The sequence below is a fragment of the Artemia franciscana genome, chromosome 21, assembly GCF_032884065.1.
Source record: "Artemia franciscana chromosome 21, ASM3288406v1, whole genome shotgun sequence".
Classification (NCBI taxonomy): domain Eukaryota; kingdom Metazoa; phylum Arthropoda; class Branchiopoda; order Anostraca; family Artemiidae; genus Artemia; species Artemia franciscana.
The window spans coordinates 16,530,955-16,554,355 of NC_088883.1; the positions used below are offsets into that span (position 1 = coordinate 16,530,955).

At 34.4% G+C, this 23,401-nt stretch overlaps 2 protein-coding genes across 2 annotated transcripts in view; one reads left to right on the forward strand and one right to left on the reverse strand.

The window, feature by feature from the left end:
- The window catches only part of LOC136040591 (small ribosomal subunit protein uS11m-like), a 51,010-nt gene extending 48,720 nt beyond the window's left edge, over positions 1-2,290 (reverse strand). The window contains exon 1 of the mRNA XM_065724848.1: positions 1,914-2,290. Coding sequence (XP_065580920.1) covers positions 1,914-2,194 — 281 coding nt within the window. The 5' untranslated portion in view covers positions 2,195-2,290. The remainder of the gene's footprint in view (positions 1-1,913) is intronic.
- A 15,651-nt stretch (positions 2,291-17,941) lies between these two features.
- Positions 17,942-23,401, forward strand: part of LOC136040883 (R3H domain-containing protein 4-like) — a 33,902-nt gene continuing 28,442 nt past the window's right edge. Inside the window, exon 1 of the mRNA XM_065725290.1 lies at positions 17,942-18,077. Coding sequence (XP_065581362.1) covers positions 18,031-18,077 — 47 coding nt within the window. The 5' untranslated portion in view covers positions 17,942-18,030. The remainder of the gene's footprint in view (positions 18,078-23,401) is intronic.

The window sequence follows — 23,401 nt, forward strand, 5'->3', positions numbered from 1 at the left end:
AAATTGGTAAATGTTTAGTTTCATCACAAGCTGTCTAAAGTGGAAACTAAAAATGCATAAAGTGCACAGGGTTTTGAAGCCAGGGGAAAAGTTGGGGTAGTACATATGAATGAAACTATATTTTAATTACTAACTTCAATAATCACTGTTAATTTCTGTATAGTAGGAAGTCAAAAGATCATTAAAAAACTCACAAACACATGAATGTTAATAATAAAGATCATTCACTTTCACTTTTGAGTTTAAACTAGCCAGTTGTTTCTAAAGAAAGCAAATGTCTGATTGTTATTACATGTAATAATACCTATAGAGCAAACTGTATTAGTCCATGAGCACTGCAGGCAGCAGGGTGATGTCTGTATTCTATATTTATTAAATAAAACAGAATACGGACCTTGCCCTGCTACCTGCAGGGCTCCTGGACTAATATGCTTCACTCTATAGGTAATGCTACCTGTAAGCAAGCCCACTTGCATTTTTAGTTTGATCTATGGAGGAGGAGGGTCAACCAGAAATGGATGTGCTTCTAGACTTAGCATTTTCAAATGCTAAAGTATGGAAACTATGCTGCATTGCAGCAGCTTCCAGTTTAGACAGCTTGTGATGAAACTAAACTATTACCAAAAATTCCTGCTTTAATGAAGTAAAAGAAATGTATTTTCAACTTCACAACTTTGCTCAGTCCCACTTTATGAGGTTTCAGAGATCTAAAAATACATTTCCTAGATTTAGAAAAAAAATTATATAGCAAAAATGGTAAAATTCTGGTTTATTGACTTTGGCTATCTTGGAAAGTGGTTAGATTAGGAAAATGAAACTTTCAGGGATGGTTCTACAGGCTAAAGTATAGCCTGGGAAGGTATTTTGAAGTACCCACCTCTACTCCTTCTCTCTCTAGAGGGCCCTGAAATTTGCCTACATGATAGTTCTATATCTATAGAAATTTTGAAAAAACAATGTTTTACCTTAATTTTCAGCTACCAGTTGCTTTTTCTCTGCCTTTAGTTCTGAAAATACAATTCCTGTTATTTGAGTATAATTCTGAGCCATATCCATGTTTTTTTCAAAATTTAGGAAATGTATTTGCATATCTTTAAAACCTTATAAATTAGGATTGAGCAAAGTTGTGAAGCTGAAAACTATTTTGTAGTATTTCATTCAAGCAGAAGATCTATTTTGCAAGATTTCACTTTTATAACATGGATATTTTTAAAAGTCATCAAAGGTCAGGACCCTCTAGAGGGTGAAGAAGTAGAGGTAGGTACTTCCAAATACCTTCCCGGGATATAGGGCCTACTTTAGCCTGTAGACCCATCCCTGAAAGTTTCATTTTTCTAACCTAACCCCTTTCCAAGATAGCTGGAAGTCAATAAACTAGAATTTTACCCAAAAAATTATGCTCAAATAAAAGGAAATATGTTTTCAAAGCAAAAACCAGAGAAAAATAAGGTAGGCTATAAGGTTGCTTTGACAAAATTCCAATAGGTCTTGGGAAAGTGTGGTCATTGAGTGCTCCCAAGCAATTTCTTGCCTTGAGTGTAGATTAATAGGCCTAGCAATTACCCCCAAAAAAAATACTAAATCAGGGAATAGCCTATGCAAGGTATTTTTGACACATAAATGAATTAAAAGGCCTACCACCTAATCTAAAAAAAACTTATCATGTTGTGAAAAACATTGTTGGGTATTCTCTTAAAAACCACAATTTAAATCAATTACAAGCCCATAGCCTACAGTACATTATGGAATTTAAATCTGATCTAGATCGGTCTTCTTTTAGCCTAATTAGCTATCGTAGGATTGAAAAATAGCAATTGAAGCAATGGAGTCAAGGGACCTATCAAATAAAAGCGATTCCCCTTTTAAGAAAAGGACAAAATGTGCTTAAAATGACATCAACGATTAAAACTTACCCATAAACAGTTGAATCAAGATAAAAGCCTCGTTCTCCCTCGGTTCCCTGGTCCTCTTTTGGCATAGAGGCCAGCATAACTTTTCGATCCTCTCTGTTCACCTTCCATCTTGAGCAACTAGTTGAGAAATGGCGTCTATTTGAGTCTGGGAGAGCAAAATTTGGCACTAAAATTTTTGAATGTTCATCTATTTGAGCCCTTTTCACTAAAGAACAGTCGAAAATATTGGTTTTTGTAGCTATTTTCCCAGAATTAAATAATTTTATAGAATTTCGAAGCATATCTGGTGCACTTAAGTATAATAAAAAATGTGTGAAAATATTATTGGGCTATTTTACAGCCATTAAGAATTTTCGGGCGCCTAAATATTGACAGAAAATTCCGCTTTAGGCCGAAGCGCTGTTGTATCATATTTATTTTCTGGATTGTATTTCTACGTCATCTAAAAACATCGGAATACAGAGGACAGCAATAACTTTTTAAATGATTTAATCAGTTTATAATTCATAGTTTATAGTTTATCTTTCGTTGTTCTAGTTATCATTCGTTGAAGGACCTAAGTGTGATTTGTATTGTATTTTCAAAACCTGTTTCCTACAAAAGTACAGTGGCCTATTGAGTGAAATTGGATATGATTTGTTGGACATAATTAATCGCTAATGAACATGATACTGAATAAAATTGAATACGATTTTTGGATGTGTGGACTTGATTACTAGAGTTTTTTAAGCATTATAGGACTTGATACGTTAAAGAACTTAACACACGCCCAGCAATGATTCCAGGTGGAGGGTGCCCCCTTGTCTCCTAATATAGTGGTGGATTTGGGGTTGGGACCACTTGCTATGGCAGAGATTAGGACGAAAGTTATTTTTTGTCATTGGTTCTTAGTAGTCGAGTTTTTAATAAGTTCTTAGTTGCTAAGACTGTTTCTTTTCACAAACAAGTTTGAAACAAAGTTTCAATTACTTTGCGTGGTCTCTGTTAGATTTTACTAATAACGCATACAGCCTAAAAACATTTATCAAAGGAATTTGTATTATGACAAAAGCCAACTGGGGGGTGAAAATCTTAATTTTGTAATAACAAGGAGGAGAAATTTAAAATCCCAATTTCTTTAGGCTATCGATATGATATTTCAGGATTGTACTATTACAACGGGGCTGAAAAACTTAAGATTTAAACTTCTTATTACTGTCAAAAACTTTTTTCGAGTCTTGCTAAGGTACAGAGACAAAGAAATTGATATCATTACCTTTTTTGGCTGTCACAAAATTTGAGTTTGCTTTTTTTGTGAAGCGGGGTGGTTTTTACAACATTGTTGTATTTAAGAAGATTTCTATAATAGAAAGTAAATGTATGAAAAGTACAAACATATTATTAATTTATGTTTTGGATTTCGCTGAGCAAATGGTGGTCATTTTACAACTTATTTTCATCTAGTTAAAACTTTGCATAATTAACGTTTACTAATGAAATGTTGAAAAAATAAGAGGAAATTTACACCACTTGAGTTGACCACGGAAATGGAATGCAACTACGATATTATTTGAGAATTTCTCAGTTTCTCAATACTAACCAGTCACAAAATATAGTAATGTTTTTTTACATGGGTTGCATATATATGTTCACGAAATTGTATAATCTGCTACATATACCGCTGAGGAATTTTTATGCATGCCATCCAATTATATTTCTACTATTGGTTGTTAATAAATCAAAAGTTTTACAGAACAATTCTCTTACTCAGTGCTAAATCTGAGCCGATGTTTCAAATTTTTATTTTTGTGCTCAACAGACATATTGAGATTTAAAAGTTTACATTGAATATCTGGACATTTCAAGATTGAGAAAAGATAATTAGAAATCTACCACAGCTTGAAACCCTGAGAATTCAATCATTTAATCACCAATCTATACCTATCAAATACAAAAATAACAAACACATAATTATTTATTTTTTAAGAAGTATTTCGACTCGTAACGGTTTTTATGAAAGAAATGATCGTATAAACTTTGGAGGAGGCATATTTGATTGGAAATTTAAAGCTTTATTTCCCTTTTTAAGAGTCTAAAGTGATTGGAGGGTAACTATAACCCCCAAACCCTCAATACAACACCCCCAAGCTTCCTAAATATAAGAAATCAAAATTTTGAGATGGCTATTTTGTTAAAAGTAGTCCAAAGATCATATAACTATACCCTTTGGGGATGACACAACTCCCCAGAACCCTGGGACAAGAGTTGTAAGTCCTGTCCTGGGGAATGCAAAGGTTTTTGTGCAAGGAGTGGTCATATCAAGTTTTAAACTAAAAGGGGGCTTACGAACATTCACAATCACTCAATGAAACTTGATATCACTCACACTCAGTCACTTGCTAACTCACTCACACTTACTCCCTCATTTAAACTCACGGAGAGATAGAAGAAGTGGTCGTATGATCTTCTTTCTATTTGAATTAGGAAGTTCCAGTGCTCTTTTAAGAGTCCCAAGTGATCAGAGGGCAACTAGCCCCTCCCACGCCCTCTTTTCTCAAAAGCACCAGATCAAAATTTTGAAATCGCCATTATGTTCAAAATAGCTCAAAGGCCAGATAACAATCCTTTCGAATTTGAAATCCCCCCAGCCCCAGAGTCAAAGATTGTAAGTTATGCAAGTTTCTTATTGCTGCTTTGATACTTTCTTTACTTTGATTTACTGATTGACCAAAAATCTCGATCCTTTTTATTTTATTTACTTGCTATTTTGCTCAGAATAATCCAAAAATAACTAATAAAAACTTCAGGGTGAAAACAACCTCCCATAACCCGGGGGTCAGTGTTGTAAGTTATGCCCTGGGGGCATATGAAGTTGTAATGAATGGGCTGGTCATATAAACTTTGAAGGAGGGTCATTTCATCGTAAATTGAAAGTTTTAATTCATTTTTCAACAGCCAAAAGTGATCGAAAGGCAACTAGCCCTCCTCCCCACGCCCTATCTTCCCCAAATGTATCCAACTAAAATTTTGATATAACCATTTTGTTTAAAAGAGTCAAAATAACATATAACAATGCCTCCAGGGATTGCACAGACCCAAAGCCCGGGGCAAGGGTTGTGAGCTATGCCCTGGGGCATGGGTTCTTATGAAGGGAGTGGTCGTATAAACTTTGGAGGGGGCTCATTTGATTGAATATATGACGTTCTAACGTTTACTTCTAAGAGTCAAAGTGATTCTTTTGGCGACTGGACTCCCCCATATTCTCTTTTCCCCAAATGCACCTGATCAAAATTTTCAGATAGGCATTTTCTTCAGAATTGTCCAAAGACCAAATTAAATGCCTCCAGGGTCGACACAATCCTCCAGAGCCGGGGGACAAGGGTTGTAAGTTATGGTTCCAGGGCATTAAAGTTTTTATGGAAGAGGTGGCCGTATAAACATTGCAGGAACAGGTCCGGATTTAAAGCTTTGACGCTTTTATGCTCAAGGGTTTTTGCCACTCCGTTTTTGCAAGATTCTCCAAAAATTTTACGGTAGTGGAAGTACTGAAAAGAACGTAACTGATGAACCCAAAGTAATGAAAGAGATAGGTGATACCAATTCTCCCTGCGGTTTTTGGAAGACATCTGAAAGTTTATAAGTGGCCATGGAATGCCTGTGTTGTTTTAAAATCACTTTTCTGTGAATTGGCAGCGTGGCGGTGAAGTACACCCGGCACTTTAATGATAAATCACACCAGTCCACTCTCTTTTAAGAAAAAAAAAACCTTAGTGATAATTTGTTGCGCCTCCTGGCATTGTCTGCCCCTAGGGCCGGGCCTAATGGGCCTATTGGTAAATCTAGCCCTGTATAGTTGGTTCATTTGATTGGAAATGGAAAATTTTAGTTTCTCTTTCCTATAGTCAAAAGTGATCGAAGGGCTGCAAGCCCCCCCCCCCCACCTTATGCCCTCTTTTCCCTAAATACATCCGATTGAAATTTTGTTTTTCAAAACGAAGTAATGAGCCTCATTAAATTCAAGACAAGCGGAAATAAATTCCAATATTAGTTAAAATTAAACGTATTGTGTGCATTCAGTTTTTCAGAAAAGCGTATTTGGAATGTCTTGAGAACGGCTAAGGGTAATAAGTTAATATAATTTTCAAAAGATCTAGTAACTATGCCTTCAGGGATGTAGTGGCCCCAAAACCCCTAAGGCAATAATTGCCTTTAGATAGGGAATGTTTGATTCTGATTGTGTATCATTTTGACTTGTTTATTTAAAATACAAGTTTCCGATCATTACTATCATTTTTTCCCCTGAGCCACTTCATATGGAATGGATGGTCGTAAAACTTCGGAAGGGGTTCATTCAGTCGGAAATCAGAAGTTCTTGTGCTCCTTTTAAGAGAAAAAAGTAATGGGAGGGCAACAAGCCCTCTTTTCCTTAAATGCATCCGACTGAAATTTTGAGACATCCATTTAGCTTATAATAGTCCAGAGATCATATAAATAAAGGCAAATAAAGCTTTTATGGAAGGAGTGTTCACATAAACTTACACACTTAGTCACTCACATTCCTTCACTCACTGACAATAGCGTTCGAACTCGTTCTCACTCTCACTTGCACTAACGCTCACACCCAGGTGGAAGAGGTAGTCACGTAAGCTTTGGAGGGGGCTTGTTTGGTCGGGAATCGGAGGTTCTAGTGCTCTTTGAAAGTCAAAAGTGACCAGAGGGCAACTAGCCCCCCCCCACGCCTCTTTTCCCCAAATGCATCCGATCAAAATTTTGAAATAGCCATTATGTTCAAAATAGTCCAAGATCAGATAAAAAAAATCGGGAGTCGATAAAAACTTCCAGAGCACGGTGACAAGAGCTGCTTAATTATATCCTGAGGACATAAAAGGTTTTTATGGAAAGCGTAAACTCATTTAATTGGTAATTGAAATTTTTCATTACCTTGTTAAGAGTCGAAATAATTACAGATATGATGATACAACAAACACTTATCTTTGACATCTTTTGACTTCCGGGTTGAGCATCCGGGTTTATCTTTTGACGTCCGGGTTGAAGCGGCAGCTGATTAAAAACAATCACGCCAAGCCAAGAAGGATGGATATAAAAATTAGAACTAGTTTCAAAATATCGCAAACAAAACCAATACCAATCTATATTACCATCTATATTATCTATATTAACAATACCATCTATTATAACAATAATATTTATATTATAACATCTATTATAACAATACCATCTATATATTAACAATACCATCTATTATAACAAAAAAATTAATATTATAACATCTATTATAACAATACCATCTATATTAACATCATTTTTAGATCAACCCTGAGAATAATCTCATGTCTAAACCAGGTAAATACTTCTTAGCTCCTTTTTTCACCCCAAAACCTAAATCAGTTTCGCAATTTGCAATCAAAATTTCAGGAAATTAATCCCAAGCTAAGTAAACACTTCAAAATAATAAGAATAATATGTTGTGCCATGGAAATACGTGCTATCAGTAGTATGTCCACATAAATTGTCATGTAACTGATAGAAATCAGATTCCCTATAAAAAAAAGGGGAGTGCAAGAAAAAAAAATAGTTCCAAAAAGTTGTTGGAAATATTCCCGAAAATAAATTATATAGAGACAATAACCTAATAATAAAATATCAGATTATAATCCAAATGCAGCCAACGATAAGTACAACAAGAGCTAAGAGCTCATATGGCACTTGTGACGAGGTCGGAAGAGCCGAGAGCTCATATGGTACGAGGTCGGAAGAGCCAAGAGCTCATTTGGACGAGGTCGGAAGAGCCGAGAGCTCATATGGTACGAGGTCGGAAGAGCCAAGAGCCAAGAGCTCATTTGGCACTTGTGAGAAGGTCAGAACCTAAAGTTAAACTTTATAGCACAAGATCCTTCTAAATATCAAATTTCATTAAGATCTGGTCACCCTTTCGTAAGTTACAAATACCTCAATTTTCAAAATTACCTCCCCCCTCCCAATTCCACCAAAGAGAGCAGATCCGGTCCAGTTATGTCAGTCACGTATCTTAGACAGGTTTCTATTCTTCCCATCCAGTTTCATCCTGATCTCACCGCTTTAAGTATTTTCTACGATTTCCGGTCCCCCCAACTGCCCCCCCCCCCCAATTACGTTTGATCCGGTTGAGATTTAAAATAAGATATCAGAGTTACGAGGTCCTTCTAAATATGAAGTTTCATGAAGATCCGATCACTCCTTCGTTAGTTAAAAATACGTTATTTTTCTTATTTTTCAGAATTACCCCCCCCCCCGCAATTGAGCGGATCCGTTCCAATTATGTAAATTACGTATGCAAGACTTTTGCTTATTTTTCCAACCAAGTTTCATCCCAATCCCTCCAATCTAAGCGTTTCCCATCATTTTAGGTCTCCCCACCCCAAACTTCCCCCAATGTCACCAGATCCGGTCAGGATTTAAAATAAGAGCTTTGAGCCATGATATCCTTCTAAAAATCAAATTTCATGGAGATCCAATCACCCGTTCGTAAGTTAAAAATACCTCATTTTTTCTAATTTTTCAGAATTAACCCCCCCCCCCCCCCAACTACCCAAAAGAGAGCGGATCCGTTCCGTTTATGTCAATCATCTATCTAGGACTTGTGTTTATTTTTCCCACCATGTTTCATCCCGATCCCTCCACTCTAAGTGTTTTCCAAGTTTTAGGTTCCCCCTCCCAACTCCCCGCCCCCATCACAAGATCTGGTCGGGATTTAAAAGAAGAGCTCTAAGACACGATATCCTTCTAAACATCAAATTTCATTGAGATCCGATCACCCGTTCGCAAGTTGAAAATACCTCATTTTTCTAATTTTTAAGACTTACTCCCCCCCCCCCAACTACCCCAAAGAAAACAAATAAGTTCCGATTATGTCAATCATGTATCTAGGACTTGCGCTTATTTTTCCCATCAAGTTTCATCCCGATCCCTCTACTCTAAGTGTTTTCCAAGATTTTAGGTTTCCCCCCTCCAACTCCCCCTAATGTCATCAGACCCAGTCGGGATTTAAAATAAGAGCTCTGAGACACAATATCATTCCAAACATCAAATTTCATTAAGATCCAATCACCCGCTCATAAGTTAAAAATACTTCATTTTTTCTATTTTTCCGAATTAACCGGCCCCTACTCCCCCCCCCCAGATGGTCAAATCGGGAAAACGACTATTTCTAATTTAATCTGGTCCGGTCCCTGATACGCTTGCCAAATTTCATCGTCCTAGCTTACCTGGAAGTGCCTAAAGTAGCAAAACCGGGACTTTAGGTTTTCCCCCTCCGACTCCCCCCAATATCATCAGATCCGGTCGGGATTTAAAATAAGAGCTCTAAGACACAATATCATTCCAAACATGAAATTTCATTAAGATCCAAATACCCGCTGATAAGTTAAAAATACTTCATTTTTTCTATTTTTTGCGAATTAACCGGGCCCCCACTCCCCCCCAGATGGTCAAATCGGGAAAACGACTATTTCCAATTTAATCTGGTGCGGTCCCTGATACGCTTGCCAAATTTCATCGTCCTAGCTTACCTAGAAGTGCCTAAAGTAGCAAAACCGGGACAGACAGACCGACAGACCGACAGACAGACAGACCGACAGAATTGGCGACTGCTATATGTCACTTGGTTAATACCAAGTGCCATAAAAACCGCAAACATAGCTCACGTAATATCTAAGGAAATTTTCTTCTTTTTTTTTTAGCTCAATCATACTAGAGAAACCGCCGCTTGTATTTCAATACTAGTTCCAAAAACAGGTCAATTGAAAATTTACTCCACTTTAGCGACCTAAATTAATAATCCTAGTTCAAAGGTAAACCGCATAATGAGACCAGTTTTTGCTTATTGTCTGAGATTTATACACAAAATATGATAAATAATCACTATTACTAATTAACCGTTTTGCATTCTTTCGTGCACATAAGATTTTCGACCAAATAATCTCAAAGGTAGATCACAATAGCAAAAAATATAACCAAGCCACAAAACCCTATAATAAAGTATAAAAAGAGTAATGAATGCTATCTTTCTTAAAAGAATACAAAAAAAAGAAAGGAGAAAAAACTCACATGAGCAATAGGTCAGAATTCCTCAAACATGTACAAAAGGTCAAATAAATCGAATCCAAAAATGTATTTTTCAGTCTAAATCGTGCCTAAATATGCACTTATTCACAGGGTCTTAGAACCAGTGTAAATCCAGTCCATAATTCATTGACCGTAATAATCTTAAACTGATTGTGACAGCTAAGATAAACTAAGACCTTTACCTGATATTCTATAAAATACTAGACTTATTTAATTTAATTTACTTGTATTAAATTTAATACTACAATGGATGATGAATTAAATAACCCCACCAATAATCAGTGATATTTACCAATGAAATCAGTGATACATACCAATGAAACTTCTTAACGAAAGCTTGTAAAATTATTCTGAAATAAGTGAAGAAAAAAAAAAGACTCTTTTTTATATATTCAAGTAGGTTGCTAATTAAATTCTTAACCTTAAGTCAAAATATGCATTAACAACTAAAAATCTTAGTTGTCACTTAAAGCCAAGTGTATAAATTCCGTTTTACCCATATTCTACAAGTAAAGAGTAAATATAATTATAGACCAATGCAAAGACAGATTCCAATCAAAAAGATTTTGTACAATTTTATATAAATTAAATATTTTTAATTAATATTATCTCAAAGATACCTAGTTCCCTACCTTCTATCTTATATACCCTTATAATAACTGATAAACAATATTTTTCCTAACTTCAATTTTAATATCAAATTTCTCTAAGTTAAAAAACATTGATATTCTCATTGCTTTGCAAAAACATGACAGGTTGACCTATAATTCTTATGTACAATAAAATACACAATAACAAAACCAATTATTGTTTATTATATTAATACAGGATAAAAACTACCAAAAACAGCATTAATAAGTAGTGTAGCCCTAATGGTACTGGAGGTCCCCCAACCCCAGTCCTCAAAAATAAAAATTCAACTGACGTTGTTGGGACGATTCATCATTTTTTGTGTACAAATAAATAATTTTATATTCTTTTACCAATAATTGTCCCCTTCTAGAAATTGCGCCTCAAACACAAATGTAAATCATAGTTTTTAGTCTCTTGCCCTATAACCAGCAAGGTAAAGGCCACTAACAAAAATTAAGTTTTTGGCTGAACACTATGACTATTGCGATACATGGTCAATAACTAAGACTCATTAGTCGTGCATTTTCAGAGTAGGTAATAAATTATTAAAAAGACTACCTTCCAAGTATTCTATCTACAAACCCAAATACTCAAATAAGAAATTATTATAATCAAGAGAACTACTTTTGAACATAACTTATATTAACGTTAATTTTAGAAACAAAATGAATGTCATAAGGATTTTGATGAGCATTTTTATTATTACAAGTGCTCATGACAACGTAAAACATGGAGTAATATTCAAGCATGAAAATTCTCTTCTAGCCAGACAGAATGCGTGGAAAATATTCATGAAACTAAATATTAAACCTTTCGGGACATTATTCCAACATGAAATGAGACTGGAGAAAAATACAAACGAACTTAAAGATTCCATTTTTCAATTCCTAAGACCAGACAAAGGAATTCAATAAAGTAAGGATGCACAGAAGGAAAGAAAGCATATCTCGTTCCCTCCCATTCCAAAACTCAAATAAAAGAAATTAATAGAAGATTTGATAAGAAAATGGCTGAAATTGACAAAGCCATTGGAATAAACACAGAGAAAGACAGACGAAAGAGGTCAATAAATGAAAACCCGACATCTTCAATAAATTATATAAGGCATCCTGACACAAAGAAAACAACTAAACCCCCACCAAAGGAAAAATGATTCTATGATAGAAATTACACAGTATTAAATGAAATACCAAACATATGCAATTTCTTCAAGGGGTTGTGGCGCAAACAAATATTATCCAGTATCTTTGATGAAAAATCAGCAAAAGAAGACGCTACAAAGGTTATAAATAAGGTCCAAGACACATCTGGAACCAAATTGACTGATATCAAGCCGACCCGGGTCAAGTCTAACGCAAATATCCCTCAAGACACATCAGAAACCATACCTCCAGAAATTCAACCAGCTCAAATAGATTTAAATATTTTAACACGGATAAAGAAAATAGACGATACATTCTTCATAGAAATAATGATAAATTGTACTAAAAATATATGTAAACCAATGCACAAAATTTAAATCGTAATATTTTGTAAAAAACAAACACAACAACGAAAATAGAAAAAATAACAATGTCTCCCCATAGCTCAATATTATCATCAACCATAATATAGATACAACCACTAGCAAAGCGTCACCACCTTCGAAATTATCTCGAAGAAATATTCAACCATACCTATTTTCTTAAAATTCTGCACTCCAAACAAAGAAGACAGTACACACAAAACTAAATATACCACCTCCACAAATATGAAAGACATCAGCCCTGCAACAATGCCACATACTGACCCACGACAAATGGGATTAGATATGTCAATTTCAGAGACTACTACAGAAATCATCCCTGATATGTTAAGACCAATGAACATTACAACAAGTACCTAGTAAAAATAACACAACCAGAAAAATCCACTAGACGGGTATTGACATCCTAAAGAACCGTAGGAAAATACAATTCAGTGTAAAAGTCCCTATCGTTGACATTGACCATGGTAACACATGATGCATGGATGGAGATGAAAATTGTCGGAATGGCAAATTTAGTAGAGAGTGTTGGACAATCGAAAGCAAAAAGACCTGTGCACGACTAGCAATGGCTGATGAACCAGCAAGTGACGATTTCAAAGCTCTCCTAGAATTAACTACAGAAAATGCATTAAAAATATCTACTCACCAATCCTTTCTATTACCATACAGGTGAAGGTTAGAACCATTATTCGAACTGTTTAATGCAGAAATACAAAAGCTCAAACAAAGTACAACTCAAATTTTTAAGTTTTTTCACAGAAGTAAATATCAAAGGTCAATCAGCCAAATTCCCATTAACGGCGATCTTGCGTCTCATCTATTCGGTTTGTCCACCGAAGAAGATTTAAATATACTAAGAGAAAATGTGAGAAGACTGAACACAGCTATGAATACAACGCTAGATGTGCAGAAAATACACGAGCATAGCCAACTATCAAAAAGACACAATTGAGACGACTTCAAAAAAAATTTCAAAATCCGTCAACACAATGAATGATTTGAAAAATGAAGTAGATAGAGTAATATCTGGTTCAAGCTTGACAATAATTTCAATTGATATATTGACCATGATATTATTAAATCTGGCTACTGATGCCAGTAAATTCGAGTTCGCACTGTTTGCCTTAGCGGGTGGAGCTCTATCATATGCTTAGTAGACCAACAAGCTTTAAAATTTTTTTAGATGAATTAAAGACCCACTTAACATTTGGTCTCCATTCGCCAATAGAGCCAGAAGTAGTAAAATTATTTTTATATTGCACCAAACTGAAGGTACATATCACAGAAACTAATGGACAACTTTTCGAAGTAGTAACAATCCCACTAATCAATCAGCAGCCCATATACGATTTATATAAAATATCTACCAGTCCAATTAACATTAAGGAAACTAACTCCTTCATGTGCATTGTGCCAGTATCAGAATACTTGCTCATTGATCAGAACACAAGAAAATATGAGCGACCAAATGTCTAAGAATTAAAAGAATACGTTAGATTCAAATACTTAGTCTGCCAACTTATGTTCCCCGTCTATGACGTAAAAACGGGATCGTGTATGTTGGATCTTTTTAAAGGAATCACAACAAAAAAATGTTCCTAACTCATGTGAAGTTCTAATCGGAAGCACAAAAAAAGAAATAATTATCAATCTACAAAATGATCTATGGTTATTTTGTGTACCCAAAGAGACAGTAGGAACTCTACCCTGTTACAATAGTACGGAGAAAATCGACCTTAGCTATCAAACTGAACTATTCTTACAGGACGTTGGAACGACAACTATTGAACAAGGTTACCATATCATAAGCCCAAAAGTAATAAACTTTCATGGAATAAATCTGCCATTCATAATACCAAATATAAACAATGAGAAAACGAAGTCCTCAATCTGGCCAAAGATCGTGAATATTAAAGGTACAATGCAATTTACGAAGATAAAGGAGGCATTAAACTTACAAATACCACTCTTCAGTAATGAGGAATAAATATTAAAATATGTGGAAAATCAGTATGGATTGTTTTCACCAAATATCTGCTACGATATTATCATAACAATATTTCTGGTATTTTTCATTTCACTAACAATAAGAGCACTACTAACCCTGAACTATGAAAAGCTCTTAAAGCTGCGAAGAGCAAAACCGAAACATGAGATTATTTACGCAAAAAAGAAGCATCAGATAAACCGCACTGCTCCCGACGGTATTCGGAGGATATCGCAGTACAAAAGACTTAAGAGGTTATCTCTTGTATATACCAATACCCAGTCCCTATGGTAAATAAATATTGCTAATGTATAGTTGCGCGGCTATGACACAATGAATTGTGTTTATTCATTTATGTTTGGTGCAGCCATACATTAGTGATATAAAAAGGTGGCAGAAAAATATGTTTAAAATCAGACCTCCAACATTTACCAAGTAGTTAGCTATTTTATAGAAGAGTGTTCTTGTATTCACACAACAACACTATAGTTAGTGGTAAAGTAATAATCTTTAAATACTGCTGATTATGTATTATTTACAATTTTGTTATAATTGTTTTACCTATTTTATGTACTATTTTAGTTATTGAGAATGTGATTCTACCAATAGATTTTTATACAGAAATTGACATACTATGGCACTAACCGACCAACCATTATGGTCAACAATCAAATAACAAGTATCATCTATGGCCATGATTTATCAACCACCGAAGAATGCCAAAAAACACACAACTGATATGTCTTACCCCACAACGATCAACAAAGACAAGAACGCCTCAATGATCCCAGGCAAAAAGAATAAAATTCCAACTATGACTATTCAATAATCACCTTCAATCCCATTTCAGTGCGAAGACAGCATAACCAAGTTGGCCTAAGAAGAAAACGTATACATCTGCAAAATATACACAAACTGATATAGATCTGATATCGGGTAACACTTGAATTGGTAACTCAAGGAAACAAGACACCTACCACACATAAGGTAGTATCCCAACAAGAACCATGAACAAACGAACAGATCGCCTGCAACCCGATCTATAAAGAAACCAAATATTGGCAACATCATCAACAATCATGAAGTTAAGACATGCCCGACGTAAGTTAAAATGTTATAGCTTATGAATCGACATATCCAAGTAAGGTTTTGATAACTTTCTGAATCAAACGAACTTTCAAAGATAAAAATTTGAAGGAACTCTTTACATAATTTAACGAATTTTGAAAAAAAAACATTACAAACTTTGACAAATCTAGTTAAGAGTTTTAACATTAAAAGTAATATGGGTCATAGTGGGAAGGTGGAGAACTAAGAACTTATATTGATAAGGATGAACAATAATTGACCAAATTAAAAAGTGAAATGGGCAGATATACGAAAAATTATGGCACAAATGTGAAAGAAAGAAACATAACAAACTTTGTGATGAAATATACCAAAGATGTGCCAATAATAATTTGCAGAATATTATAAAACTAGCTTAGTGAGGAATTATAACAAAAATATGCCAGTAGTGATTGGCAGAATATTATAAAACTTACTTAGTGAAGAAATATAACAAAAATCTGCCAGTAGTGACTAGCAAAATATTATAAAACTGACAATTGTTTTCAATTGTTGATGTAAATTAAACCTGACTATTATGCTTTAATATTTTTGAATACCTTGAGTCAAATGGAAAGATAGTCGAATTAAAATCAATTTTAATAAGAATATGTATGACTAAAACCAAAAAAGGCAATTGAAACAAGGTATTCTTTGTGTAAACCTGTAATTCAAGTTTAATATATTAATGTAAGGTATAGGAAAATAAGGTGAAAGTGGGAAGGTGGAGAACTAAGAACTTATATTGATAAGGACGAACAATAATTGATCAAATCAAAAAGTGAAATGGGCAGACATACGAAAAATTATGGCATAAATTTGAAAGAAAGAAATATAAAAAACTTTGTGATGAAATATAACAAGGATGTGCCAATGGTAATTTGCAAAATATTACAAAAATAACTTAGTGAGGAGCTATAACAAAAATATTCCAGTAGTGATTTGCAGAATATTATAAAACTTACTTAGTGAAGGAATATAACAAAAACCTACCAGTAGTGACTAGCAGAATATTATAAAATTGACAATTGTTTTCAATTGTTGATGTAAATTTAACCTGACTATTATTCTTTGATATTTTTGATTATCCTGAATCAAATGGAAAGATAGTCAAATTAAAATCAATTTTAATAAAAATATGTACGACTAAAAAAAAGCAATTGAATCAAGGTATTCTTAGTATAAACCTGTAGTTCAAGTCTAATATATTAACGTAAGGTGTAGGAGCATAAGCTTTATCGCGTCAAATTATGTCATTAACGTGCTCATTCCATATTACTTTAATTATTTTAATTCTAGGTGTAAGAATAAAAATATTAAACCCCAAAAAATAGTACTGTAGACGCAGGTCAATACTCATTCCGCGTTGAAGGAAATATAAGGATGAATTTTAGAACGTTAATAGATAATAACACATTTTCAAAAAATAAAACAAACTATTATAAAAATGGGAGATTAGTCAAAATGATGAGGACATCATTCTATGACGGGAAGAGGGATAAAGACCTATATTTCCCCCTATAAAATCCAAGGTTTTGAAAATTGTCATTTTTGCAAACCGATTTCAGAATAGTGATAAAATATTATTTCTTGAAGTATTCAGTACATTAGCCAACAAGTATGATAAAAAACTAGCCTTTTAGAATCAGCCAACTTTTTGTGACTTAAGTCGTGATTTGCATAAATTTAAATGCACTTTGTAAAAAAATGGCATCTTATCATGATGAAAAGAACAAAGTTGTGACTTAAAGCAAATGTTAATTGTATAGATTTGAATATGTTCGATTGTATGTCTTGTTAATTCCATAAGAGGACAACATCTTATCAAGATGAAAATACCTGTGATATTGTGGAGTCGCGATATCTTGATTTAATGGAAGGTCAAACAACGTAAAAGGGGGAATATATATACGTGAGACAAAAGGCTTGAGATATTTAGTCAAGTCTTGACTTCTAGGAGAGACAGTCAATGTTCAGCTTTTTGAGGATTTTGAGCAGGATAGAATTATCTCTAAGCCTGAGTTTATTCTTGTCTGAATACTCAATCTAATCAAGTGCATAAATCAGACAAATTGTATGCAAGTACCGAAATACGTTTATTGTTTGTTATATCACATTTGCTTATTTATCCAGATACCAGGCATTATTATCATGACCTCTAGGAACGCTCAGTAGGGAATCTAGGCGATAAAGGTAACATAATTAGACCCATCCGCCTCTAATATGATTCTCATGTCGAAAATATTGGATATTATCAATAGTGTATTTCTACCTCAATCTTTTACTCACAAAACCCCTTCCACTATATGCACCCCGTAATATTATCTTCAAAAAATAAACCCCCTATAATATTATCGTTTTTCATTAAATACACCCCACCCGTCCCCGTAATACATAGCTGGGCATGTACCAATGAGGAACATCCTTTGTACAACGAGGTACAATCTTTTTTATGAACTGGCGTGTACCTTTACAGCCAAGACGTCAAGTTTCACTATTTGGGGGTGTTACTCGTTAATAGGCATTTTTAAGGCTGAGAATTTATTAAAGTGCTTAAATGTATGATTAAGAATGTGGGCCTAAGTGGCCCCCTCACGAAGCACCGGCACAAGCATAGTCTCTTCGAAGGGACATGGGTTACGAAAGCCACTTGTAAATGGTTAATAGTAATTAGTGGGCGATGCTCCATTAATTCGTTACAGAAAGAAAAGAAGTAGTTTGGCTGTTTGCATTATTGGCATTGCCTTAAAACCACAAAAATGGGAGTCCTGGAAAAGAAGATACTTCCAGTTCTTGATGGAAAACAGTAGGAGTTTAGATAATTATATAGGCTATGGGTCAAGTTACGACCATGGAAGTTGTTATTACCTTCAATATCCACATATTTCCAACTTGTAATGCTGTATCTGGCAGTTTGCGTCATGACCTAGCCTAACTTTATCAATTGTAAAAAAAGGTAAAATGGTACTAGTGCAGTGGTTGTTCTCTTCAGAAAAAAACACTATAAATTTCTGAATATTTGGTTAGCCTGTAGTCTGCTTCAAATCATTGTAAAAGACATGTTTAGGCTATAATATTCTTCAAAGTGCTTCACTTTAGGCTATTTTACTTCCATTCCTGCTAATGTGAAAATATATAGCCCATGTTCTCCATGGATTTTCCCATTGCCTGATGTTGCCAGTAATGTTTGTTTACAGATAAATTTATGTCAAAAACAGTATTCAAATAACATCATAAACAGGAAAATCCATAGAGGATATATATATTTTTTCTGGTAAAATTCTAGTTAATGGACTTCTTGCTATCTTGGAAATGGTTTAGGTTATGAAAATGAAACTTTCAGGGATGAATTTACAGATTAAAGTATGTCATAGGGAGATATTTTAAAGTACCCACCTCCACTCCTTCTCCCTCAAGAGGGCCCTGAAATTTGCCTATGTGACAGGTCTGTACCTATTTAAATTTTGACAAAACAACATTTTGCCTTAATTTTTGGTTACTAGTTGCTTTTTCTCTGCCTTTAGTTCTGAAAATGCAATTCCAGTTAGGCCTATTTGTGTTGAATTTTGAGCCATATCAATGTTTTTTTTTCTTCAAAATTTAGGAAATGTATTTGCATATCTTTAAAACCCCATAAAATGGAATTGAGCAAAGTCATGAAGCCGAAAACAATTGTGTTGTACTTCAATTAAGCAGAAGATCTATTTTGCAAGGTTTCACTTTTATAACACATATTTTTGAAGGTCATCAAAGGTCAGGGCCCTCTAGATGGAGAAGGAGTGGAGGTAGTTGCTTCAAAATACATTCCTGGGACATACTTTAGTCTGTAGATTCATCCCTGAAAGTTTCATTTTCTTGACCTAAACCCTTTCTGAGATAGCAAGAAGTCAATCAACTAGAATTTTACCTTTTTTTTCTACAGCCTATATTTGTACATTAGGGATTAGCATAGGTTGAAAGTAAAATGAAGTGCTTATAGGAATAATATAAGCAGGTAGGCCTATGCTAGCTTATTTTCAAATGTTCCAAGTAGGACTAGTCTCCACAATTTAATTGTGTTTTCTTCTGAGGAGGGCAGATGAATATGGCTCATCTCTTCTCCTTAGGATAGCAAGCCTTTATTCAATAAATAGCTATCAGTAGTGCATTCTCACTCTCCAGAAGGAAACAGCATAAAATTCTGAAAACTAGGCCTAGTTTAAAACATTCTAAAAAACCAACAGTCATCATTCCTTAAAGTGTACTTATAAGCTTTACCCAGCCTCTCAATGGTCAAATATAGGTTCTACCCAAATTGCATATATAGCCTACAATAAATTTTCCATATGTGGCTTTTTTATTCAAATTGATTTAACAACAAACAACCAGTACAACAGCAAATAGAGTATATTGAAGTTCCATTGTGTAGTCTTTGCACTATTTGAGGCATGTATTTCATCACTACTGAGATGGGTGTAAAGTGTATTGGTACACTTTAAGGAATGATATTAGTAGCCTAAGAATTTTACACTGTTGTTAACTAGACTTAGTTTTTAGAATTTTATAGCATTTCCCTTTGGAGAGCAGGAATGCAGGAGTAATACCAACAAAAAATAGATTTCTCCATTCACTTTTACTCTGGTCTCAAGGCAGAGTTGAACTAGGTAAATATATGCCAGATTTCACCACTGTTGAGGAAACAAGGTGAATGTACTGCTCAATGCCTTTTTTATGCTGTTTCTATATGTACTAATTGCTGCAATTACATATAAAATTTAAAGTTTCTAGCTCTTTTTTAAGAGTCAAAAGCAATCAATGGCCAACTAGCCCTCTCCCACTTTCCCAAAGGACATCCAGTCAAAATTTGGAGATAGCCATTTTGTTCAAAATAGTTCAAAGGCCAAATAACTATGCTTCTGGAGTTGACCTCCCCCCCCCAGCTCCAGAGAAATGGTTCACAGTTATGGAACTTAATTATTGTTCTTTGATACTTTGTTTACTTTGATATTTGGATTTAGTGATTTATGTGGTAACTTTGATTTAGGGTGCAGGGGCTGTGAGTTTTGCAAGTTGCTTATTGTTACTTTGATTCTTTGTTTACTTTGGTGTTTTGCTACTTTCATATTGTTACTTTGATACTAGTTTTGATATTTTCATGAAAGTTTGAAGTTTGAAAAAAATCTTATCTTTAAATCAGGAGTTTTTTAAAAACTTGAAATTTTTTGTAATAAAAAAACAAACAAAATTAACTTTTTGAAAGTTATTCCCCAATTCTTTCCAAATGATTGGGGTTATGTACTTATAATGAATGTTTTCTTCACTACAAGCAAGAGTATGGCTTCTGCCCATTTCCCAAATGGTAAAAGTATCATACTCTTACTTAAGTTGCAACAAAGCTCTGCTAGTATCCCCTGTAAGACTCTAAGGCTAGAAAAGAAAAGGGAAGAAACAAAATAGAAAATTAAACAAATACATCCATCAAACATTTTTTAAATAATATACTCACAACACCAACTCAAACAACTCCCCTCCCCCTCCAAAAAAGTCCAAGCTAAGTAGGGGATTAGTACATGATTCCACCTGCACAAATAAATAGCAGACCCAATCCAGACACATCAATTCTCTGAAAATTGGGGAAACCCTAATTATTAGCAAGAAATTCCCTAACATACTTTGATCACACAAATTAATATAGAAGTCATCCATAATGACAAATTCACATGAATGATGTTGGATTGCTTCAAAAACCTTATCAAGAATCAGAAGGAAAGGGGGGGGGCAGACCCACCAGGAGACTGGTATATATTAAAAAAAAAATAAGGATTTATTTCTTACCCACTCACAAAAGGGAAAAAGCGGAGTACAAGGAGAAAAAATAAAGAACTACAAATAACACAAAATACAAGAAAGAGAAATAAAAATTTAGCAAAACAGGAGGATAAGATGCTTGTTATGACCAAGACAGACCAGTGCTCTGTTAATTAATTTTGAAAAAATTAAGTTACCAAAAGTCAGAGATTTATTTTGGGTTTTTATCTCAATAAACATGGATTTAAAAATCCCCTCTAAATGTTTTGACAGGTTTACGTCTTATTGAGTATGGAAAATATTCAGAAACATAAACAGTAAGTCTATCTTTTGTCATCCTACTAGGATTTAAATATTCCATCTTATACCCTGGGAGATAAAATAGATATTCAGTTTTCAAATCATAGAGAGTCTCACAAAGACCAATAAAATTGGGGTGGCCACTATGTACTATTTCTTTCAACTCATCTAATGAAGAACAACGACCTTGAACTAAGACATTGAGCTTGAGCACAGAAAAATTACAACCTCACTTGGAAACTCTGTCTAAATCCAAAATATACTTGCTAGTAGCTGAAAAGGGGGGTTTTTGATGGAAGTTTATTAAATTACCTATTGAATTATTTATCAAACTAACAACACCCATTGAATTATTTTGAAGCTGAAGTAGTCACTCACCCAAGGAGAGGATGTCACTGGAGCTAGAGTCAGACAAATTATAATTACCTTCAAACAAGGGTTCATCATGTTCCACCCATCCCTTAGCTTGGAATAGCCCCATTTTTTAAACAAATAAAACAAAAGAAAAACAACAATAGAAGACGGACAAAAAAAACAACAAAAAACTTGAAACTGATATCATGTTGAATAAAGGGTTGCTCTGTTTAAACACTGCCATTAATGTTCCAGGATTTGTGCCATAGAATCATTCATTTATTTAGTATAGCCTGTGCTTGAATGAAGGGTGGTGCTTGAATGAAGGGTCTGTGCTTGAATGAATGAAGGGTGGTCAGCTGAGCCATACAGGCTGCATTTCCTAGGTTTCTCTACACATATTGTCTTTAGCTTTTGGATGATTGTGAGAACATCTTGCACATTTGGGAGGATTCTTGCACAATTTTGTGATGTGACCAAATTGTTGACAATTATGACATTGCGTAGGCAGAAACTTGAACTTGCTAATATGTAGGCGTTCATACCCAACCAATAAACTTTCATAAGAGGTTTGTTAGAGATGTGTCTTTTCAGCAAATTTTAGCTGCAAAAAGCACGTTTTTCCTAGCTGCTTAGCCTCAGAGCAGTTTGCTACTAGCTGAATAAGATTATCAGATGTAAGGTTGGTACTTGTCTGTTATAGCACCCATGCATATAAAAGCTAAGTAAAAAGTAAAACCTGTTTCTCTGACAATTATTCCTAATGAAATATCACAAAATACAATGAAAAAATAATACTTTATAAACAAATTTGGGCTATACATTTGAACATTAGGAGGGAGGGGTGGGTCAAGTATAGCGGGTCTGCATGCAAAATGTGTTAGGCACAATTATTCTGCATATTATGAAGTAAGAATTGTTTTCTAAATTCACACTGTCCAAATACTTTACCCCCAACCCCCTAATATGCAAATACATAGCCCAAATTGTATATCTCCCATCTATTCTGTCACTTGTCTTTGTTTGTCTCATGCTAAGCTGAAAGAAACTAACAAAGAAACCAGTTCTACTTAGCTTCTATATACACAGGTGCTGTAACATTGGCACTATAGCAGACAAGTACTGTAAGATTTTCAGGGGTCCAGTGAACAATTCCAAAATATGATGGACTTTTCACTTTGGCATCCAAAGGCTGGTCATGATCATTGAGAGCGTGTGCCACTGACTGAGCAGCATATTTATCAGACAAAATAAGTTGCCAAGCATCCTTTAATTCAATAATACAATCACTACTGTTAACCCAAATTTTTCTAAGAAAGTCTTTGCAACAAGGAATAGTCATTGATCCTGTAAGATGGTATTTACTGCCTAAATTCTGTGTGTTGTTTTTGGATACTGATATGTTAATTGTATCCTCATTTTTTGTCATCAGTGGTTTTTTAGTGACATTTAAGACCTTTTCTAGAATAATCACAAGTTGAAAAGATTTACAGCATGTTTATTTATAAAATTTGAAGGGGCCTTCCTTAAGCCTTCCAATTATGCTTTCTACATGATCCCTGAACAATCACAAGTTGAAATTGGTATCATATTTCTGTGTTTATGAAGTTTGAGAGAAAGAAGCCCCTGGGCCTTGTTTTAGCCAACCAGATTATGCAGACCAAAATTTATCAAAACTAAAGAAAATTT